The 24912-nt window shown below is 36.5% G+C and overlaps 1 protein-coding gene across 1 annotated transcript in view; it reads left to right on the top strand.

Annotated features, from left to right (window-relative positions):
- Positions 1–24912, top strand: part of VWF (von Willebrand factor) — a 208319-nt gene that overhangs the window by 156921 nt on the left and 26486 nt on the right. The window contains exons 36-43 of the mRNA XM_051962919.1: positions 252–444; positions 662–1003; positions 2610–2809; positions 8788–8890; positions 10295–10369; positions 12646–12750; positions 16729–16934; positions 21338–21487. Of these exons, the coding sequence (XP_051818879.1) occupies positions 252–444; positions 662–1003; positions 2610–2809; positions 8788–8890; positions 10295–10369; positions 12646–12750; positions 16729–16934; positions 21338–21487 (1374 nt within the window). The remainder of the gene's footprint in view (positions 1–251; positions 445–661; positions 1004–2609; positions 2810–8787; positions 8891–10294; positions 10370–12645; positions 12751–16728; positions 16935–21337; positions 21488–24912) is intronic.

The following is a 24912-nucleotide window of genomic DNA, read 5'->3' as shown; positions in this document are numbered from 1 at the left end:
GAAAGGCAGCATTATTTAATGGAAAGCACATTGAACTTGGAATTGAGAACCTATGTTCAAGTTGCAGTTCTTTCCCCTCACTTTGCAAACATACAACAAGTCATATCACCTTTCTGATCTTCACTATTTTCACCCAAAACAGAGATTAAAAAAAAACTGAATTGCCTGGTCAGAAGAGTTGGGAAGAAAGTACTTTGTGAATCTGAAAACACTCCATCAATGAGATTGTTTTCTCTTTCTTATCTGAGCAGGTGACTGTGAATGGCAGATTGGTTTCAGTTCCCTATGTGGATGAAAATATGGAAGTCAACACCTACGGTGCCATCATGCATGAGATCAGGTTCTCACACTTGAACCACCTCTTCACATTCACACCCCAGAACAACGAATTTCAGCTGCAACTCAGTCCCAAGACCTTTGCCTCTAAAACCTATGGACTCTGTGGTGAGAAACTTAGCTTATTTGTTGTTTTAATCCGTGATCTTTTAATTTATGAATTTCATCTATCTGTTTTCTGAGAATTCTAGGTCCTTACACACCTGGAGACAGTAGGATGATCAGTTCTGAGTGTAAAGGAGACAGACAATGTAGGAACCCAGATAGATCAGCAGCTGAGTCTATGGGGAAGCTGGTACAATCCTTTTTCATTCTTCCTCTTTAGGGATTTGTGATGAGAATGGGGCTAATGACTTTATGCTGAAGGACGGCACAGTTGCCACAGACCACAACCAGCTCATCCAGGAGTGGACAATCCAGCAGCCCGGTGTCACATGTGAACCTGTCGCAGAAGAACAGTGTCTGGACTCAAGTGGCAGTCATTGCCAAATCCTCATGTCCTCCTTGTTTGCCGAGTGCCATCAAGTTCTTGCTCCAGCCACATTTTATGCCATTTGCCAGCAAAACAGCTGTCAGAAGGACCAAGTGTGTGAAGTGATTTCCTCTTATGTCCACCTCTGCCAGACATATGGCGTTTGCATCAACTGGAGGACAACAGATTTCTGTCGTAAGTCCATCTCTCGTGGTCCAACTTGGGAAAATCACTTAACCTTTATATACTTCAATTTCCACATATTTTATGTTGAGAATAGCTTGCTTTGAAAAAACTCACTGTATATTTAATAATAATATATATTTATATGGTAATAAAATTAATTTACATAATATATAATAATGAAATTTTATATAATATATGTATATAATAATAAAATTACAATTTCTTTAGTGCTTGCTATGGAGCCAGCCACTGTGTTAAGCACTTTACAATTATTATCTCATTTGATCCTCACAAGTGAAATTCCTAGAAAATCAATTATTGGGTGGGATAGGTTCTATTAGACTATTCTCCTCTGTTTTGTATGGGTTCTTTACTTTTAGGGGTTGTGTTGCCTAAGAAGTCTGCATTCTGGGTTTGCTGATTTTGTGTAAATTCTTTAATCAATCTGTTTCTCAGGTTCCTGTTTTATCAAGGGTTAATCATAATTCTAGTCAACAAATCATCTTGTCATTTTGAGGAACATAAGATGAAAAATGGGAAACCATTTTTGAGAAGAGTTTTAGAAAATACACATGGCTAAGTAAGAAGACTTAGATTCTAATAGAGTCTGGCTCTATTAACTAGCTACATGACCTTGGGAAAATTAGTTTATTTTTCTAGATTTCAATTTCCTCATCCTTGTTCTGTATAGTAAGAAAAGCTACCATGATACTAGATAATTTCTGTAAAACTGTGTTAATCCTTTCAAAAAATATGAAATTATGGATTTTTAAATATATATATGTATGTATGGCACAGAATTTTTGATTATGAAAATGGCATTTTAAAAATTTTGCTTCAAAATATGCTTTCTTTTATTCTTGGAATTCTACATATCTAGCCTGATGGAGCATCATTTACAGATTTTTATTAATGTATTTTAAGTCCAAAATTGTTCTGTGCTTAAATTAGTTGGAAATCAATGGACTAGATGATCTTTAAGGTTCCTTCTAGATGTCTAGTTGTCTTTGATTCTATATTGATGTCAATAGTATCAATCTACTGGCATATGCAAATACTGATTTCGGGGTGATTTGGTAGTATTTCCTTAGTTTTTAGTATATTTATGTCTTGAGTATTTACTGCGTAGGAAGAAAAATCTTTGAAATTAACACTATTTCCAACCTTCTCTGGAAGTTAATTTCCAAAACATTGTGATTTTGTCAGGAGAGTTGAGCATGTGACCCAATGGGGAAACTGGACAACTTGAAACTAAAGATTCCTTGTTTTATGTGAATTATAAAATAATAAATACATTCATATTCAACATAAGTAAAACATTTTATTAAGCAAAATACATGTGCCACTGAGATTATCTGTCATTCTGTATTTTCCATCTATTTTTACACACTACCTATGTGCTTTAAGGCAAGTACTTTTCTAAGTCTCAGTTTCTTCATCTGTAATATGGGGACAAATAATACTGGTATAACAGTGAGGGAAATGCTTCATAAATCCCAAAGTGCTAAATGAACACAACTTACTATTATTAATAAGAGAATTATTATTATTGATATTTCATGTGAATAATTAAGTTGGTATCTTATTGAGAGTTTTAATGCCTATTTTTCTGTAGCAATGACATGCCCACCCTCCATGGTGTATCATCACTGCCAGAAGGTTTGCCCCCAGAATTGTGATGGCAACTCAAGCACATGTGTGGACCATCCCTCAGAAGGCTGCTTCTGTCCCCCTGAGCAGGTGATGCTAGAAGGGAAGTGTGTCCCCAAGGAAACCTGTACCCAGTGCATCAGTGAAGATGGGGTCCATCATGAGGTGAGAACTTGTGGTCCTGATTTGACTTTCTCATCTGTCTGGACTCAGTAGGAAGAATCTCATGTAGTTGATTGGTCTTTCTTATCTCTGACAGCCTTAAATCTCTCCTCATCACCTCTTATGTCCCCTCAAGAGGGATGAAAGCAATACCACAAAACTGAGCAAGTGTGCCAATTTAAAACAATATGGATGTCAGCAAACTATGGGACTGTGATCTTGAATTTGATAGATCCTTAAAGAAAGGCTTAGTGAACTCTTGGAAAGAAAGCAGTACTTAGAGTCAGCATAACTATGTTGAAAATTGGTCTTGTCAAAGTAATCTCATTTTCTTCTCGAACTAGACTGTATACTAAGGGATTTCTGTAAAATAGTTTGCCTAAGATTTTTAGTAAATAATTAGACAAAGTCTCCCCTGCTATCCATATGGACAAAATGGAAATTTTGTATTTAGATTGATTCAGAAGTGTTTAAACGATTAGATGTAAAGAAAAGTTACTAATAGATTAATGTCAAATCCAAAAGAGTTCTCTTAGTGGAAGGGCTCAGGGATCTGTGCTTGACCCTCTGCTATTTAACAGTTTTGTCAATGATTCATATGAAGGTAAAAACGGCATGCTTGTCAGACAGATGACAAAAAAACTGGGAAGGAGAGTTAATATAATAGATGCCAGAATCAGATTTTTTAAAAGGATGATTGGATAAAACACTGGACTAAATATAATAATATAATGTAAAGTTTTATACGTAAGTATGATGTCTGTATGTTGGTTCAGAGGAGGGATGGTGCTAGACTATATTTTGTCTGAAAAAGAGTGAGAGATTTTAGTGGATTTCAGACCCAATATGATTTAACACAATGTGATAAGAAAGTCAACAAAGCTGATGCAATCAGAGGCCATATTAAGAGTTAAAATTTCCAGGACTGATGAATAATTCACCACTATCAGACTGCATCTTGAGTCCTATGTTCAGTTCTGAGCATTTCATATTAAGAAGAGAATTGATGAACTGGAGAGTGTTTGAAGGAGGATAATCAATTGATGATCTTAAATATAATAATTTGTTTAATAAGATAAAAAAGATATCCTAGATTCTAATTTATTAAATCAAAAGTATGAAAATCAAATTATTTCATACTATATCTATAAACACTCTCCCATTGATTTCTTCAGTATCTATGGTGAAAAATAGAATCTTGGAAAAAAAGGATATTAACATGAGATCAGCTTTGAATGGGGATAGTGGTTTTCCATCCATTATAGTAAGAATTTTGAAGAAAAACAAGGAGAGAAGGAGAGGTAGTAGTCATTATGTTTTTATCTTATTTTGTCATATCTTGCAAAGATAATTCTAGGAAAACCGTATATACTCATTATATGCTCAACTTTCTTACACTCTCTTCTCATTTACCTGAAACCTAACTTCTGATTCCATCATTTGATTGAAACTACCTACTCCCACTGCAAGATTATAAATGTTATATTGCTAAATCTGTGGACTTTTCTCAGGTCTCACCCTTCTTGATGGTTTTTTACATTGTCCCACTCCTCTACCTTATTTTTCTGATCCTTCTAGTTATTATTATTTTCTCCCTTCTTATATCATCTTGTATGTATTTTCTTGTATACATGTTGTATCACCCCCTAAGAATGTAAGCTCCCTGAAGGCAGGAACTATTTTTTAATTCATTTTCATTTTATCTTTTTATTTCCAGCACCTGGTCCTGTGCTTTGCACATGAGTGCTTATTAACTGCTTGTTGAATTGAGTTTTGAATATATTAGCTGTTTTTCTAAGCTCGGTGTCGTCTGAAAAATTGCCAAGCATGCCATTTTTAAAGCATTGATAGAAATGTTGAACAGCTGTGGCATCCAGGGACAAATCCTTAGAGTGCTTTACTAATGACCTCATTAATTCCTATTCTTTGGTTCTGGTTACTCATATACTTCAAAATCTAGAATGGCAAAGAGCCTCAAGATCATCTCCTAGGAAGATTGATTCAATAACTGTTGATAATTAGCTTGGAGAAGATTTAAAAAATGTGATAACAAGAATATGGAAGAGAAATTAGACTTTTCTGCTTTGCTAAGGAGATCAGAACTAAGAATGATGGTTGAAAACTGCAAAAAGGGGCAAATTTTGGCTTAAAGCAAAGAAAAACTTTCTCATAATTAAAACCTTCTGAAGGTGGAATGGGGGAGGTTGTACAAATCTTTCCCTCTTCCCTTTCCTCCCCCCTCTCCACCTCCCGTACCTATTATGTGAAGTTTTCAGATAAAGACAGGCTGCCTACATAGTTTTCTAATTATTGGTTGGCATAGATGGCTGTGAAGGCCTTTTCAAACTTTGAAATCCTATCAATCCTAACATTGAACTAATGTTTCTTCTTTCATAAAATGGAAGTGATAGAATTGGTCCCATTTTTCATACTGATAACAGTAAAGATATTTCCTATTTCTTTAGGCATACTGATTTAATTTTTCTGTCAGAGTTAGGTTTTAAAAAGATTTATTACATATTTATGTATGTATAAATGTGCGTACATCTATACATGTACATATATATTTATTATTAGTCCATCATCTATCAATTACCTATCTAATCTATCCTCGATCTATAAATGATCTGCCTTCTATCATTTATCTATTTGTCTATCTCTCTGCTGCTCTTTCTACCTTGCCATCTATTCCCACAGAATGTGAGCTCCTTGAGAAATAAGATGATCATTTTGGGGATATTTATATATAGTAGACACTTAAATGTTTGTTGATTGATACTGGGAACTTGAAAATCCCTTTCTAAGCAAGGGACTCTTCTGTGATTGGTGTATGAGTGCCATCTGCTGGTCCATTTGAGGGATGGAAGGTGTCAGTCTGGCAAGGCTTTACCCCAAGATAGAATTTTGGAGAATTTATTCAGAGGGCATTTCAGAACATATGTACTCCATCTTATCTCTTGGTAAAAGCTTTTAATTTAGTCTAAAAAGAAAGATATTTATCTGCACTTTTAAAAACCTATAGGAAAGGACGTCTGAGGAAGTCTGAGGGATTCATTAATGATTTTTAAAAAATTCCATTATCTATATCTTTCTTAATTAATATGCTTTCAATTCCCCCCTCCCCAAATCCTCTAGCTTGTTTTCTTCTTACAGCTGAGATAGATTTCAGAGACGGGAAGTAGGAGGGTTAAAAACAGGACTCAGGAAGAGGCCAGAGCTTCTCTATTTTGGAAATCTAGCCTTTTGTGGCCAGGCTACCAGAATCACCCAGCACATTGGGAGCTTGTTAGTCCTTTTAAAAATTAGAAAGCGGGGACAATAGTTCCCCCTTGGTTGGAAAAATACTAGTGTAGAGAAAGTAATTTTTGATTCCTCTTTTTCACTCCTCAGGTCCTTCTCACTGTCTACGTTCAGTCATTAAATCCTGTTGGTTCTTCATAATTCTATTTCTAGTCTTTCTATTCCCCTTGGTCCCCACTCTAGTCCAGGCTCTCATTATCTCATGCCTGGATTACTACAATAGCCCTTTAACTGTTCTTTCCTTACCTTGCCTCTTTCTCTTATAATTTAAGTGGTAAATTGCTGACAGATCAATCTTATGGCACCATTTTCATTAGATTATTCCCTGGCTCAAAGCATTTTCATGGCTTCCCATTATGTAGGATAAAGTTCAAGTTCTTTGACCTGGCATTCAGGTTACAAGTCAACCCCACATGGCTTTTACAACCTTAGTGAGTATATATTAATTACTTACTAACAGGCATTGTGCTAAGTGCTGGGGCTGAAAGATAAAAATTAAACAGTTCCTGTTTTGAGGACTTTACATTCTAACGAGAGATACAATAAATATATATGTAGGCAAGATACGTTCAGAATAGATGAAAAATCATTTAGGGCAATGGTTATCAAAGTATGGTCTAGAGAATCCTGGGGATCTCTGAAACCCTTTTAGAGGATCTACAAATTCAAAAATAGTTTTTATTTCCAATACAGTAAATGTCTATAAATATAATCCAGATAAACAAAAACGCTTTGGAGAGATCCTCAATAATTTTTAATAGGATAAAGATACTGAAAACAAAAGTTTGAGAACCACTGATTTAGGGAGAAGACATTAATGTTAGGATGAGGGGGAAATAGAAAGTGCATTCAGGAACATCCTTCTGAAGAAAGTGTCAATAGAAAGATTAGAGGTATTCTTAGAGTGTGTGTTTGTGAGAGAGACACACAGAAAGAGAGAGAGAGAGAGAGAGGAGAGAGAGAGAGAGAGAGAGAGAGAGAGAGAGAGAGAGAGAGAGAGACAGAGAAACATAGGAAATAGGAGGACAGAGACAGGGAGAGAAAGGGAGCACAACACTCTAGGCATGGAATAGTGAATACAAAGGTTTAGAAACTAGAAATGGAATATTGTATCCAGGAGTGTGCTGGAGCCAGTTAATACAGGACTGGAAGAGTCAATTGTCAGATTTTCAGGGTGAGTATTTATACCTCAGAAATTGGCAAACAGAACATTAAAGGGCTTCATTTATTGTTTTGTTGATTGTCAAGTCTTAATAAAATGATGGAGAAAATGTTAATGAAAATGAAAATTAAAAGTCTGTCATGTTTTCAGAGGGTTGGTCATTAAACATTTACCAGCACACAAACTCCTGATTGTATGTGAGGAAATTCAAGTAAAACATTACTGAATTATAGATTGGATTATAGTCTGGATTGCAGAATGTGTGGATAGAGAACAATGGGACTATGGAGTAAAATAAGAAGGGTCCTGATTATAATGAGTTAAATTGTCAAAGAAAGGTGTTTGATTTAATTCTAAAGATAATAGGAAGTCACTGGCAGTTACTTTTTTTTTTTTTTTTTGAGTGTGGATGTGTGGATGTCAGGGTCAGACCTGCACTTTAGGGAATTCATTTTGTTATCAGTGTAGAGCATAGGGGAGATGATGAGGCAATGAGGTTGACTGGTAGGTTATTACAGCCCAGCCTTTGGTTCTTGTGTTATTGCTGTCCCTTCTCCCTGTTCTCTTCAGCCTTCCTCTTTATCCAATCAAATCATTGTGTAAAAAGTGTTTTTTCCCTTTAGTTTTTATGCCAGTCATTTCCCCTTTAAATCGCCTTTCCCTTTTCTTTGGAACAAAGAAAATATATTTAAGCAAAGGCAGATATCTGCAGGCCCTTCCTTGTTATTGAAGATAGAAAGGTATGTCTCTTTACCTGTTAATGAGGAGCAAAATTATTTATTACAGTTCATCAGAGGACATCTGCTACTTGGTATTTTAGTCAATAAGTCACATCTGCAAGCATTTATTAAACACTTACTGTGTACTAATCTTCAAGCCAAGCTCTGGGAATTGGAAATACAAGCAGGAACAAGATAGCCCCCCTTTTCCATGTGTGTCATTACCTCTAATGGGGGAAGACAACACATTGAGAGGAGATAGAGTTAGCAAGTGAGGAATGGGGGATGAAGGGACAAGCATATTGGTCAGACAGTGGCTGGGTGATCTGGTTCCAGGCAAGAAAAAACAAAAGGTCACTTATCAAAGGCCAGGGCTAGAGATAAAAGTCCTAATTGAAGAGAGGAAAATCAGAGTGTAGGAAACCTGATTTGGAGCCTCCTGGAAAATGAGCAGGAGATATGGATTCGAATACTATTGCTAGTGCTTTCAAGTTTTGTATGTATAGACAATTGACTTAATCTTTCTGAGCCTCAGTCTTCTTATCTATAAAACGGGAATAATAATGATGGCATGACACCCCACAAGGTTATGATGAGAAAACTACCTTGCAAATTTTAAAGTGATATGTAAGATCATGAAAAATTATTAAGAGGTTAAAAGGGGGTGATCACTTCCATTTACTAAAAGGGAAATGAAGTCACAGGAGGGATGAATTGATTTACTTATAATCCCTCAGATTAGACAGAATAGTGTCCTGCTTGATTTCATATGACTTCACTGCTTCTCACTTCTCATACAGTATCTGGAAACATGGGTGCCTTTTGGCCAGCCCTGTCAGATCTGCATATGTCTCAACAACCGGAAGATCAACTGTACCTCACAGCCTTGCCATACAGCCAAATGTAAGTCTGCTTGTCCACTACCTTTTTATAATACTATAGACCACGGCACTGTGATATGCTGCTAAGGGAACTAGACTTAGAGGTCACAAGATGGAGTCCTGGTTCTGCCATTGGCTTTGTGACATTGGAAACCTTTCTGAGCCTCATCTCTCTCCCCCCCCCCCCATTTTAATAATATTTAATTTTCCCAAATATGTACAAAGAAAGTTTTCAACATTCACTTTTGCAAAACCTTGTATTCAAAATTTTTTTCCCTTTTACCTTACCTCCTCCCTTCTCAAGACAGGCAGACAGCAATCTGATATAGGTTAAACATGGGCAATTCCTCTAAACATAATTTCCATGTTCATCTTGCTGTATAAGAAAAATCAGATCAAAAGGGAAAAACATAAGAAAGAAAAAAATGTCAAGCAAACAATAACAATAAATACTATGCTTTGATTCACATTATTATTCCATTATTCCATATTTGTTCCATATTTATTCCATACTTGTCTCTCTGGATGCAGATGGCATTTTCCATAGCAAGTTTATTGGAATTGCCTTGAATCATCACACTGTTGAAAAAAGACAACTCCATCAAAGTTAATCATCACATAATCTTGTTACTGTGTACAAAGTTATCTAGGTTTGGTTCACTTCACTTAGCATCAGTTCATGTAAATATTTCTATGTTTTTCTGAGATCAGATTGCTCATCATTTATTATATGACAATAATGTTCTATTACAGTTGTGTACCATAACTTTTTTATGAGTTTCATCTTTGAAAATGGGATCATTAAACTTGGCTCTGCCTCTCTCACAAGGCTTTTGTGAAGAAAGTGATTTGTAAATCTTAAAGGGCTATATAAATATAAACCCTTCTTACTGAGCAGATATCTTCAAGAGACTTCTAATTCCTTACCCAAGTTGCAGAATATTTACTTTGTGTATCCATATGTGTATTATATGCATACGTGTATTTCCATGCCCATTTCAACCAGTAGAACACAAATTCCTCGAAACTAGGGGCTGTTTTACTGTTTCCACAGCCCAGTGGCTGACTTATTGCTACCTTTATCTACATTCTGAGGATACTACTGTCTTCATATACAACAGACATTCTTAGAATAAATTCCTCATTTCATATACACAGAGTCCTAGGAAAGCCGAACAGAAGAGGAAGTTTACTTTATCATTAGTCCTATTGCATGATTTCTTCCATATTTCTTGGCCCCATATTTCTTTTAAGGGTTGATTATCCTAGACAGAGGGATAAATATTTAGTTCATCAAGAATTCCATGGAAAGAGACTTCTTTGCTTCCCTTGATTCCCTGTTCCAACATAAAGTTGCTCCAAATTGTGTCTGGCTTTTCTTTCTCTTTTAAAAAAAATATTCTTTCTTCTATCTCCTTGCCCATAGCCATCACCTGTGGTTCCTGTGAAGTAGCCCGTTTGCATCAGAATCCAGACCAGTGCTGCCCAGAATATGAGTGTGGTATGTTATCAGATTTATGATATCTCATAAAGTCACTGAGACTTTGTGTTTAAGCCTGATAAATTATATGGCAGAGTGTTGAAATAAATGTCAGAACCATTGACTATAAGCTTTGAGAAATAATAGGGAAAGGCAAATTGTTACTGTTGTCTTGACTTTTTAAAAAAGGGAAAAAAGAATGATTATGGAAACTACAGTATGGTTAATCTAATATCTAGAAAGTATAGTTCAATAAGTCTGATGCCCAGGAAACCTCTGGAATTGATTATTAAGAGGATGGTTGGTGAACATTTAAGAAAGAATGTAGTGATCACCATGAACCATCATGGGTTCATTAAGAACAATTATGCCACACTGACTTCATTGCCTTTTTTGATTGCTATACTAAGTTGTGAGATGAAGGAAATGCTGTAGATGTTAATATTAGCAATGCATTTAACAAAAAGTCCTTCATGATGTCCTTGTGGATACAGTAGTGGAATATGAATTATATAATTATACAACCAAAAGGATTTCCTGATTTTTTAACAACTGTACCCAAAGATTGTTAATTTATGGTTTGTTCTCAATCTGGATGTTTAATTCAATCATTTAAACTCTACCCTGGGCTCAGATCTATTAAACATTATTATCACTTACTTTGATGAAGATATAAAAGGGATGCTCATCAATTTTATGGATGAAACAAAACTGAGAGCGATAATTAATGTGAGTGATGTCAGAATAAAAGGAGATCATTAAATTTGGCTCTGCCTATCTCTTCCTTTCCCTTGTGAGAAAAATGCTTTGTAAACCTGAAAATATGACATAAACTATTCTTATTGAGCAGATGGCTTCAACAAACTTTTTTGAATTGCCCAGCTACTAATACGACCTCCTGTCATCCATTCATGCTTTCTCATACTATGTGATTCTTGTGTATTTTTCCATATATTTTTCATAAGGGGTCCACATAACATTCTAAATTTTATTTTTATTTTATTATAAATTTGAAAACTATTAATAAACACAGACATTTCCACATATAAAGAAAGCTACAAAAATGTTTAGCTGTTAAGAGTCGCAACCCATAAATTTAAAGGAAGGAAAGGAGGAAGATGGGATGTGTGTGTGTGTGTGTGTGTGTGTGTGTGTATGTGGACAGAGAGAGTGAGTAAAAGTGAACAACTGAATGAGTTATAGTGAGTGGGTGAGTTAGCTTCTATTTCTGTCTTTTGTACATACATTCAGTTCAGACTCTTCAGTTAGTTACAAGGCTTTTTGTCACCATACAATAAAAAGAGAGGCAAAAACTGACTGATGACTAAAAGGTTTCTTTCCGTCAGAGAACACCTACCTATTCATGCTTTGAAGTAGGGAAAGGGACCTTTCAGATATAGGTTCACCAAACTTCCATGTAAGTTGGTACTAGGCAAAGCATATTGCTCTTATTCTAAAGACTGGTTCCTCCTTGCCAGTCATTCCTTTCTCCCTTATAAGAAGAAAGGTAAAAAAATTAAGCCAGATCTTATTTAAAAATTGGAAAAAAAATCCAAATTGGTAATTTAAATTAAATAACTTTTAAACTAATTAATCATTCTTTAAATGTCCAAACAGTCAATAGCCCTACTAAATATAGTATTAGAACTTAATAAAGTTCTTAGAATCAAAATCACAATTAATAATCAATAATTTCCCTTTTCAAAGGATCTCAGAGGTCATCAAATCCACTCCACAGAATTAGAAAATATTGTCTTTGTAAAACTGCAGTGTTTTAATGACCCCAAATGTTTCTCCAAAACAAAGTCTTATCTTTTTAATACCCATATTTTCCTGGTGATGTTGTATGATTACAAATATGACGATTTAACTGAAGTTGGGAATCAACCACAGGACAATGGAGAGATGAATGGTGAGTGTGAACCGGTTGTACCACATTGTAAATAGAACCTGGTCACAAAAAGCTGAATAAAGAATGACCTCAAAGAAATAAAAGACCAAAAATAACAAAAGAGAGAGGGTCCAAAAACAAAAGGGTCCAACATAGAGCAAGAAGGAGAAATAAATGTTCAGATGTCCTGATAGCCACATGATTTCAAAAGAGCTTAGAGGAAGGTTGCCAGACCTGTGTGGAAAATTTATTTGAGAACTTGAAAAGGTTCATCTTAGATGAACATGTATAGATGGGTTTAAACTGAATACTTGGTGTTAACTCATTGGTCAGTTCAATCAGAGTCTTTTAAGGGTATGACAGCCTACTGTTGCTAATTAGCTCTCTCCTTTTCTCTTTTCTTTAGTTTGTGACCCAGGGAGCTGTGATCTGCCCCCTGTGCCTCACTGTGAAGATGGTCTTCAGTTAGTGCTGACTAATCCAGGGGAATGCAGACCAAATTATATCTGTGGTAAGACTTTTTGGTCAGTCTTTTATGGTGACGATCATGGGTTGAGATAGAGCTTGCCTGAGCCAGTAATTAAGAAAACTCCTGGTTGGGAGGAGGGAGTATTTATGGGAAAGCTAAACCTATTCTGGAATGGAAGAAGTAAGGTTCAAGATTAAAGGAAAGAAAGTGTATTCTGGAGGCCAGGCTAGATGAGGTATCTGAACATCTGTGGATCATTAGATATCCTAGGGATTGAGATGAATATAGGAGTCATTTTCTGATTAATAACTTTGAAACCAAGAGAATATTCTGAAAATTGGGAAGCTAAATGCAGCCAATTGTCCAAACTCAAAAACTGTTTCTTGGAAGTTTGACTCATTTTATTCTGGAAGTCTGTGTGCCCCCTACCCTAGCTAACTCTGATATTCTCTGTAGTTCTAGGAACCTCCTTCATACTCCATTATCTCCTGATGACTCAACTACTCTTACTCAGTCAAGGCTGTACAGAGAAATGCTGTGGGAGCTTCATTCCTGGGTAGTGTTAGAGAGGATCCCATACTTGAAGGTGGGAGGCCAAAAAGAAACCTGTTGCAGCAAACCATGTAATAGACAGTGAGGTCCTGAACTAGATTGATGACTATGTGAGTGAAGAGAAGATTAGATAGACACATGGATAGATAGAAAGATAGGTAAATAGACAGATGGACAGATAGATAAATAGGTAGATGGATGATATATAGATAGATGATAGAGCATTTAATGAATATTTACTATGAACCAAGAGTCATGCTAAATGATGGAGACAAAACACAAGCAAGGAAGACAGTCCCTGTCCTTAAAGAGCTTGCGTTTCATTGGGAAAAGACATGCACAAAGGAAGAAGAGTTAGAATAAGAGCGTCACACATTGTTATGGCTTGATGTAGAGATGTCTAGAAAGTAGGATGGATACCTGCTTCTATGCAAGATAGCATTGGGCAAAAGAAGGCAAAAACTCAGCAAGGAGAGCCTGTAGTCTCAAGGATACAGCCGTACAGGAGACTCTATGGAGGTAGAAATGATAAGATTTACTAACTGATTCTATTTGTGAGTGAGCCAGAGTGAGACGGCAAGGATGATGCTGAGGTTGTGCACTTGAGTCACTGGCAGGTTGGTGATGCCTGGGTTAATAACAGAGAGGTTCAGAAGCGGGGAGAAAGCTAATGAGGTCAGTGATTTGGATTATACGTCATCACTTCCCATGTGCTCTTAATACTCATTGGTCGCTTCCCCAGAGCCCAGGGTCAACAAGGACATCCTGAGGCAGGTGAGGGTTCTTGGTGTAGTCACTGGATGAGCTAAAAACAATAGTTCTATTTTCTAGGGAAAGGGAAGGAGTTTTCCCAGCAAGATGGGCTCAGCTGTTGGTGTGTGCGTCAAGTCATGGTTAGGTTAAAATTGCTCTGAGGGGCTCAAGCCTGAGCAGAAAGGGAGAATTTGGAAGCTTACAACCTTGGGAAGGAGGTAGCGTGAGTAAATGTAGTTGTGTTGGAAATAATCCAGGAGACTGGCTATTGAAGGTAGAGTAGGATGTGATCCAACTTCTCACCCTGTATTTTGTTAGTCACATATGTTTTGGAGTCATGTAACCGTCCCCATGGGGCTGGGCCTCTACTTTGGAGACCATCAAAATAAGAAATGAAATCTATGCTGGCTTTGTTCTCTCCAGCCCCCGGGAAATGAATATCTTTCATCTCAGAGAAAAAAAAAAAAACAAACCTTTTTTTTTTTTTCTTTTTTAAACATTCCTCTTCTATTCTTATTCCTGGAAGTATCTGCGCCCAAACCCTTGGGCTAAGTTATTGTCTGTATAGATAGAAGTCTTTGAAGACAGCTGACTAGAATGTGATCTTTTAGAGGTTAACAGGACCACAGGAGGATGATTTAGAGCTGGAAGTAATTGTAGAGACCATTTTATCCAAACTCTACGTTTTACAAGTAAGGAAACTGATACCAAGATTAAGTCACCCTCTACAGGATCTGAATTTCCTTTCATTGCATCACACTGTCTTCCAAAGGAAAGTCAGACAAAGGGGGGCATATGTAATCCACTTTACAGTCACATGATGGATTACTCTGCTCCCATGCAAGGATCTGAAGAGAGAGATAAATTATTCTCTCTCCTCTAAAAAATTACTTAGCCCCCTTTACCTTCTGTCTCTCTCTCCCAGATAAGCCTACCGTAGCAAATGAAATTTAACAAAAAGGTAAACTGAGACAATTCTCCAAGTAAAATATCATTTGTTAAATAAGAGCGTGCAACCTGATAATAAAAAAATGAGTCTAATGGCCCTGTCTCAGGCTAAGAGACTTGAGAATACAATACACTTTTATATGCATAGAGAACAAAGAACAGAACAAAAAATCAGGTAATTGGTCAGCTTTACAAAGGAGAGAGATTATTGGTTAAAATCAAAGAAAGGAGGCCCAGGCCCAGGTGGGATGCTGATCATTTCTTTATCTCTAAGAAATGCTTTTGTGAATTTTATGGGTCCTACTTGCTTGCTGAGGTTACTGCTGAGGGCAAGCTTACTGGAGACTGGGAAATTAGATAAGACTGCCTTAATAGTTAAAGATGAGATAAGGTCAGGTACTCCTATCTTCTCAGGGATGCCCCACAAATCTTGCAGGAAATGCTGAGACAATGTTTTATGAGAGTATCGAGAACAGGTTTTCTTTAACTAGCAGCAACTGTATCCTTGATATCTCTCTTCAGAGAGGGGGAGGCTGAGCTTTAGCACATATGATCTGCTTTACCCAGAAAACAGAGAAGATATCCAGGCTTATTACATAGAATATAGAATTTGATTATAGAATAAAATAAAATATAAGTACAAGATCAAGAATTAATTTCCTCTGTTCTGAGAATTTGCAATGACAACTTCTATGGATTAGAAGCATTACTTTTTTTTAATTTTTAATTTTTTTTTTAATTTAGGAAATAAAATAAGCATTTCCATAGCATAATATAAGTACATGACTACACATGAAACTGCTAATTTAATATTTCTTCTTAATATGAAGTTATTTTGTAAAATCATTTTCCTTTTTTCTTCCTTTCCTTACCTAACCCTATATGGCTATCATTAAGACACAGATTGTATACATGTAAAATCATTCTATATACACTTCTATTTATCAGTTCTTTCTCTGGAAATAGCATCTAGAAGCATCATTTAGACACAAAATGAGAAGAAAATGAAATCTGTTAGAGAATAGAAATCTCCTATCAAGAAGAACCCATGCTCTGCTAATGCACATGTTGTTTTTATTGAAGAATCTGTGTTTGGATGGTGGGAGAAGAGAATATTTTGTTTCAAAGGTAGACATAGGGCATGAGCTACAGACTTTATACTTGTCAAAAGATTTTGAATTTGAAGGGCCCGAGAATGGGGATTAACTAGTTATACAGATTATGGGAGGTATGAAAGAAGGAAGAAGGAATAAAAGAGGGGAAAAGGAATCAGTAATATGGAGATGAAAATATAGTTCTCTGAATAACATCCATATCACTTAGTGCAAGCAGGTTGGGAGATTCAAATAATTGACGATCCTGAAAATAATTCTTGAGGATATATTGTTCTGAGTCCTTCCAAAGTCATAGATGTTCTTGTGATATTACTAAATCTCAGTAATTTTTAAAAGGTCAGATGTTACTGGGGTTTAGAAAGAGGGCAATGTTATGTTTTCAACTTTAACTAATCCTTATTTCCCTGAAGTTTAATTTCTTTTAGGTACTATTTAATTTCTTTCAGATTCTGAGTTGGAGGAGTCTATGATTATATATATATATATGTATATATATATATATATGTATTTATATATATCACCTATTTAATATTCTGAGCAAACTCTCTGCTTGGATTTTACTTTATCATCACACTGCCAACTGTTCTTGGGTGACATTCTCAGTGGAGGGTGAGTCCAGTGGCTTTTCCTGAATATTTGTCCACCCTTTCAGCCTGCAAGGAGGAGGAGTGTAAAAACGAGCCTATCCCTTCATGCCCTCCACACCGAACATTGACTCCCCGGAAGACAAAATGCTGCACTGAGTATGAATGTGTTTGTAGCTGTTTCAATTCCACCGTGAGCTGCCCTCTGGGTTACCTGTCTTCCTCTATCACTAATGATTGTGGGTGTATCAGTACCACCTGCATCCCTGACAAGGTAAGGTGTCTGCAGCTTCTGGGTTGCTAATATTTAGAATCTATCTTCCCCAGTTTGATTCCTTGGTCACCTAATTGAGGATAAACATACATTCAGGACCTCTGAGTTCTGCCCCTACCTTAAACAGAAATTCAGTTGAATCCATCAAATTTCACCCCCTCCAATATTTACTCTATGCTTAGTACTTCTAAGGTTGTTGCAGGAGACTTTGAAGAAAGGGTTCCTATCCTTAAGGAAATTAAAGCCTAGTTAAAGAGGCAAGCATAGGAACCAATTAGAAAACAATTCATTTATTTATCCATCTGGTAGTTACTGAGTTACATGGTAGTTAGCCTACCATGTTCAAAGCACTCTCCTATGGGAGATATAGAGAAGTAGAACTTAGATATTGTCTCTATTGTTTATGAAATTTTTAACTTATAAACTTATGAACAACTAGTTAATAACCTGAGTAATCTAGGGCAAAATAGACAATAAATGATTAAGTTTTTTTGTTTGTTTGTTTGTTTCCCCTTAGTGCTAGTGCCTTCCCTCTGAGATGATCTCTAATTTATCTTGTTTACATCTTCTTTGTACATAGTTGTTTGGGTATTGTCACCCCCATTTGATTGGAAGCTTATTGGGGGCAGGTATTGTTTTTGTTCTTTAATATATCCCCAGTGCTTAACACAATGCCTAACACTTAATAAAAATTAGTAGCACTTAATAAATATTTGCTGACTTGACCAGACTAAACTGAATTAAGTCATCCAACACACACATAATGCTGGCATTAAGTGTGTGAAAAGTCAGGAAGGAAAAATATTGTATTGGCTGGAATCCAGAAAAAGGGCTTCATGGTGAAGGAAAAACTTGAAGGAAACTGAAATAGGAGGAACTGAGGGTCACACAGTCTTGGACCAAAAATCTAGCAAACTTGGATTTTCAGGGAATAAGTCCTGATAGGTGATTGAGGGAGTCTGGGACATATCTTTCCCTCTTTAGGAGGGAAAGCATAAAATTCTAAAGTTGGAAAAAACCTGAGAGAACATCAAATTCATCCTATTTTTCCAGTAAAATAAGCATCTGGTTGCTTTGGATATATGACTCTTCTGGAGGCAGAATGATGAATTCTCTGGAATATTCTGGCCAAGAAATGTGGGAATAAGTTTTGAAGAAACAAGAGCAAAGTTTAGCAAAGTGTCTTACGAGAAGAACAAGGTCTGAGTATGTTCCCAGCATTGAAGACAGGATTAAAAAGGGATTAGAGTTCTAGATTTGGGAAGGATGTTAGATATCTAGTTTAAATCTCTTATTTTATAGACAGAAATATTGAGAACCAGAGCCAGGAAATATTGTCTTTTTTGATATGCCAAGTAGGAGATGGGGTTAAGCAGTAGTAAAAACTTCCCTTTTTTCTCCCCTGCACTTGCTTTGTTCTTTTCAACAATGAGGAAGAGGATTCATCCCTTTCTCCTTCCCCTTTCCTCATCTTCTTCAAATATTTGGGTATATTCTAATGGAGGATTACTGTATCTGATGATAGAATAGTTCTAATAGTTATATAGATTTTTCCTTTGCTAGGATAACCTAGTTTTTGACAACATTCCTAGGAAAGACAAGATAGCTGTCTTCGAATATTTTAAGATCATCTTGTGGAAGAAAAAGTGAGCTCATTTGGTGTGACTAGAGAGGGTTAATAGAAATTATGGGAAAAGAGATTTCAACCTCAGTTGAATGAAGGATTTCCTATTAATGACAGCTTTCCAGAATTGGATTGGATTGACTTAGTTCACTATGTGCATGCAGTTAGGAGGAACTGAGTTCAAATTTGACTTCAAAAACGGTGGCTATGTGACCCTGGGTAAATCACTTAACCCTATTTATCTCAGTTTCCTCATTTGTAAAATAAATTGGAGAAGGAAATGGCAAACCACTCTAGTATCTTTGCCAAGAAAACTCCAAATGGAGTCACAAAGAGTGAAACAAAATTGAAGTTGATTGAACAATATTGTATAACTGAAGAATCAGTTTTAGAATAACTGCATGCCTGCATCCAATGCGGGTTAGAGACTTCAGAGGTATTAAGTAAGATGAGAGGGCATTAGGAGTTACAGGCAAATGACCCAGTTGCTTTTCCCCATTCTATGCCCCCAAATGTTTCTTTTCTGGTAAAAAGAATTATAGAAAGACCAGAATGAAATTTAAAGAACTCAAGATGGACTTTCCCCCTGCATGGGAGTCCTTCCCCCATGCCCTTCTTTTGGACAAACATAATAGTAATTTAACTTAGGTAGCATTGTAAAGATTGAAAAGTGCTTTGTGTATGTTATCATATTTGATTTGGTCTGAACCAGCGAATATGTAAATATGTGTTGAAAATCATTAAGCCTTTCTTATTCTTCCAGTATAAAACAGACATCTAATTGTCTGATGTAAGTGATCCTTCTGGAGGCAAAATGATGAATTCTCTGGAATATTTTCCTAATTCAAGGAATAGGAGAATGTGTTTTGAAGAAGCAGGAGCCAGATTTAGCAAGGTCTCTTAAAAGATCAAGTTCTGAGTATGTTCCCAGCATCAAAATCTGGACAATAGGACTTGAGTTCTACTAGATTTGGGAGGGACCTTCGACACTTCCAAGTCTAATTCTTTTATTTTATAAATGGAATGTTGATGAGGTATAGTTGTGAGTATTATTTATAATCATTTTATAGATGAGGATGCTGAGGCTCAGAGAGTTTAAGTGACTTATTCATGACCACACAATAATTATAAGATAAAGACTTCGTCTTCTCTTTCTTTCTTTCTTTCTTTCTTTCTTTCTTTCTTTCTTTCTTTCTTTCTTTCTTTCTTTCTTTCTTTCTCTTTCTTTCTTCTTTCTTTCTTTCTTTTTCTTTCTTTCTTTCTTTCTTTCTTTCTTTCTTTCTTTCTTTCTTCTTCTTCTTTCTTTCTTTCTTTCTTCTTCTTCTTCTTCTTCTTCTTCTTCTTCTTCTTCTTCTTCTTCTTCTTCTTCTTCTTCTTCTTCTTCTTCTCCTTCTCTTCTTCTTCTCTTTCTTCTCCTTCTCCTTCTTCTTCTCTTTCTTCTCCTTCTCCTTCTCCTTCTCCTCCTCCTCCTCCTCCTCCTCCTCCTCCTCCTCCTCCTCCTCCTCCTCCTCCTCCTCCTCCTCCTCTCCTCCTCCTTCTTCTTCTTCTTCTTCTTCTTCTTCTTCTTCTTCTTCTTCTTCTTCTTCTTCTTCTTCTTCTTCTTCTTCTCTTTCTTTCTTCTTTCTTTCTTTCTTCTTCTTCTTCTCCTTTATCTTCTTCATCTTCTTCTTCCTCCTTCTCTTCCTCTTCTTCCTTCTTTTACTTTTGATATACTCTAATTGTTAGGAAGTTTTCCTGATGTCAGATTGGTTTTTGCCTCCTTGAAATTTTCATGCATTACTCCTGATTGTGTCCCCTAGGATCCATCAGGTCCCATATGATTCGTGTGTGTGTGTGTGTGTGTGTGTGTGTGTGTGTTGTCTGAGGACCAGCTAAGTCAAGTTCAGAAAGGATCATCTTCATAATGTTGGTTACTGGATGATAAAAATATTTGAAAAGATGTTATGTCTTTACAGCTTTCCTAGTTTAATCATTTCTCGATTCCTTCAAACTAATCTTCCTATGACAGAGAATCAAGACTCTTTGTATCTTAGCTGACTTTTTTTTTCCCAAAATTTTACTTATTTGTTTAAAATACTTTGTTTTATGAATCATTTTGGGAAAGAAAAATCAGAACAAAAGGGAAAAACCATGGGAGAGAAAAAAAATAACAGAAAAAAGTGGACATAGCATGTATTGATTTATATTCAATATCCATAATTTTTTTGGATGCAAATGGCATTTTTATTGGATCATTGAACTACTGAGAAAAATCAAGTCTTTCATAATTCATCATTGCACATTCTTGCTGTTACTGTGTACAATGTATTCTTGGTTCTGCTTATTTTGCTCAGCATCAGTTTATATATCAGTTTGTCAGTCTTCTTTTGGATACTTTCCAATTTATTGACATCCTTCCCAAACTGTAGAACCTAGAATTGAACACAATACTCTAGATGTGATCTGACTACATCCAAATGAATAAATGATTTTTTTTCCTAATTGGTTCACATTCATATGCCATTTCCCTTCCTAGATTCTAAGCATCTTGACATGATTGTCTTTTACTAGAAAGACTACCAACCAGGGTATATGTACCCCACAAAGCCTGCTTCTCTATAGGAGTACTAATGTGTTCTTTTTTAGGGGTAGAGTTGGGAGATGCCGAAAGGACAATAGTCTCCTCTGCAAACTCATAACAAACCGGCTCTGAAATGTAACTAGCATGATTGGTTAAAGGTGCTTCATCTTGCCTGTAACTCATTCTAAATATAAACAAGATGAAACCTTATGTCTCTAGGTTTGTGTGCACCATGGTACTGTCTATCCTGTGGGGCAGTTCTGGGAAGAAGGCTGCAAAACTTGCACCTGTACTGATATGGAGGATGCTGTCGTGGGCCTGCATGTGGCTGAGTGCTCTGACAAGCCCTGTGAGGAGAGCTGCCAACTGGTAAGGAGGGTGCCAGGTGGGCATCCCTGAGCTGGGGCAGTAGACCTTTATAAAAGAAGACTCGAAGAAGAAGGTCCCTAAATTGAAATCCACATTAATTTTCTCTGTTCAGCATTTTTTTAACAACCATTATTCTTTAGCAATCATTAGAAGCATAACATGACATGCTTGACAGAGGGAGAGAGACATAGAAAGCTTGTGGGGCAAGGGATAAGACTGGAATATGGACAGTAGCTGGGTAAAAAATAACTGAGTTGGGAAAGAAATGTTGGGCCATCCTCTCATCATATTGAGCATTAAGTAAATCCCTCTTCAAATTTTGAATAAGCTATAGGATTCCACATCAACTAAAATTCTACTCTGATTGCTCATGGTGCTGTGACTCTTAAGTTCTCAAAAGCTGCTTTAGAGGAACATTTGGCAGATCTTGTTAGGCTGGAGATACTTCCAGGGCAGGCTAAACAATAGATTGTTGTCTGGAGACCAGACTAGACAAATTAAGAGAAAACATCAATAAATAAATGAATGAAAATAAATAAAGTGCCTACTACATCCCTATGCTATATGAAAGATGTTGTGAAGGTAAAACTAACAGGCCTTGGCAACAGATTGAATATGGGGAGTGAAAAAGAGAGAGAGTGATGAGTTGAGGAGGATACCTAGGTTTCGCTCACATTACTCAGCATCAATTCATATAAACCTTTTCTGAAATCTGCTGCTCATTATTTATTATAGAATATTAGCATTTCATTATGATCATATACTACATCTTGTTCAACCATTTCCCAATCCATGAGCATCATCTCAATTTTCAATTCCTTACTTCCACAAAAAGAGCTACTACAAATATTTATATTATATGGATCCTTTTCCCTTTTTATGATCTCCTTGGGATACAGACCTAGTAGTCATATTTGATGGAGCAAAGAAATGCACAATTTTATAGCCTTTTGGGTATAGTTGATGGTGCTATTTACAATAGAAATGGGAATTTTAGGAAGAAGATAGAGTTTGGAAGGAAAGATAATGAATTTGATTTTGGACATGTTAAGTTTAAGATGTTTAAGGGACATTCAGATAAAGATGCCCAATAGGCATCAAAATGTATGTCAGGTGACAACAATTTTTAGCCATGGTAGTTCATGGGAATTGATTGCTAAGAAATGGAAGAATTGTGTTCTATGTCAGTAGTGATGGAATCTACTCTTCTGAAATAATGAAATCTGCTGAAATGTTGAAGTTTAAGTATGAGCCTCTACTAGTTCAAATGAAATAGAAAGGAGATGAAACAAAGGAATGGAAAAAATGGAAAAGTATGGGAATACTCCCTTTCCCTTTCTACTCCAAGTGCCTTTTTCTATCATAGGTCCTATTCATTGTTCTATTCCTTTTACCTACCCTTACTCCCAGTCTCTAACACTATTAAACTTTTGACTTTTTTTTCTAATACCTGAAATGGCATCTGGCACATAGTAGGTGCTTGATGTTCTTGATAATTGATGAGAATACTAGATGATCTTCTGGTCCTAAAGACCGTAAGTCAATATTGGAGAGATTCTTCTCTGAATCAAATCTAAGTGATGTGGATCCATGGAAGAGAAACTAGTAGGAAAATGGGAGTTTCAGTTCCTTTTAGTTACATAAAATACCTTATTTTATGATATTTTATAATAATGCTATGAGAACAGTTAGGGTTAACAGGAACAATATATACATTATGTTGGTTTTATAAATGATAATAATAATAATAATGATAAGAGTGAGGAGCCTGGTGATAACAATTTTATGTCAATGGGGCCTTAGTTTGAGGAGAAGAAAAAGGGTCCAGACAAGGGTGAGTTCTTGCAATTAGCCCCACAAAACTATCCCAGTGCTTTGTTCAATGCCTTGGAGAGCATCTGTGTTAAGTTCTTTGGTAAATTCTCTAAGGTGAAGATGAGTTATTTCATCAACTCCTCACTTGTGAAAGGAAGGGACTAAACCAGTTGAGTGCTCAATTCCTTCCTGTCCTATGTGATCTGATGCCAAAGCTTCAAAAAGGTCAAGGTCTCCTGCATTTGGTAAATGATGGCCCCTCTCTCTTCCTCCTTTTCTCATGTGATAAGAGTGAGGTTGATCATCAGTCCCAAGGAGATGCCGTGAAGTTCAATAAGGCCTCCTGAGTACAGGAGCTCCTCCAGAGAGTGGCCCATTAATGTGAAGAATAATGGGCAATTTATCAGAGAGTCCCAAGGCTGGGAGAGTGTTGGGAGAATAGAATGTATCCTGCATGTACGTGCTTCTGAACATCTGTGATTGCTCGTTCCCTAGTGAGGACTTTGCTCTGAGACTAGGAACTGCTCTGGGTCCTTCTTCAATGGCTTCTGACATAGACAAAGACGTCATTGCTTAAGTAACTGAGACAATATGGTTCAGCCAAAAAAGAGCATGGAGGCAGAGTACCTGGCTTCACATTTTTTTTTTTTCTTATCTTACGACCTCTGTGACCTTGAGCAGTTCACTTAACCCTGCTATCTCACTCCCATGGACCTTAGTTTCCTTAATGGTAAATGGAGAGGGTTGGATTAGATTTCTTTCAGATCTACTTCTAGGGTTTTTATCATTTTGTACTTTCAGAGGAAAATACCAGAGTATATCCCCTCATCAAAACTAAATAACCTGGATATAACAGGTCGATCAATAATTCAACCAACAAGCATTTATCGGTCACCTATTATGTTCTTGACACTGTGCTATGCACTAGGATTGCAAAGATAAAAAACAAATAATCCCTATGCTCTAGGGATTTACATTCGATTAGGGGTAGAAGTGGGTCACGATAAGCAGATAAACAATATATAGAAAGGATCCAAAGTAATTTTAGAGAAGAGGCTCTAGAACTGGGAGGATCAGAAGAAACTTCATATAGATGTCACCTGAATTCAGTTTTGAAAAAATTCCAAAAGTCAGAGCTGAGATGGGAATAAAGGGAGAGGGAATGTCCTATTTTGGAGGACATCAAATAGGCGGTATGGCTGTATGGTAGAGTTCATAAAATAGAGAAAGGTGTAGGAGAAGCTATACCAGGCAAATGTCCACGATCCTAGGCCACTAGTGAGGGTTGCTCACTTTGGAAAATGCTATTATCTCATGGGCAAATGGACAAATGCTTGGTTTCCCCTAGCCTGTGCTTAGGTGGGATGTGGTGGAGCTGGGTATCTCTATCACATGTAGATTGCAAAACTCAGAATAAGTGGGAGTAAAATCCAGGAATCTTGGATCCCCATGCATTTGGTATTTATGAGAGGGGGTGCTCTAAATGTGGCACTAATAAGGACAGGCCACTGGTTTCTCAAAGAAGAATAGGCTCTGAACAACTCTAAACAGCCTGGATCTCTGAAGGAAGAGATTGAGTTAATGTTTTCTTAACTTTCCCTAAGCCATGC

This window comes from Antechinus flavipes, chromosome 5, assembly GCF_016432865.1.
Source record: "Antechinus flavipes isolate AdamAnt ecotype Samford, QLD, Australia chromosome 5, AdamAnt_v2, whole genome shotgun sequence".
NCBI lineage: Eukaryota > Metazoa > Chordata > Mammalia > Dasyuromorphia > Dasyuridae > Antechinus > Antechinus flavipes.
The sequence above is the reverse complement of the archived record's forward strand: the minus strand, read 5'-3'. Positions and strand labels throughout refer to the sequence as shown.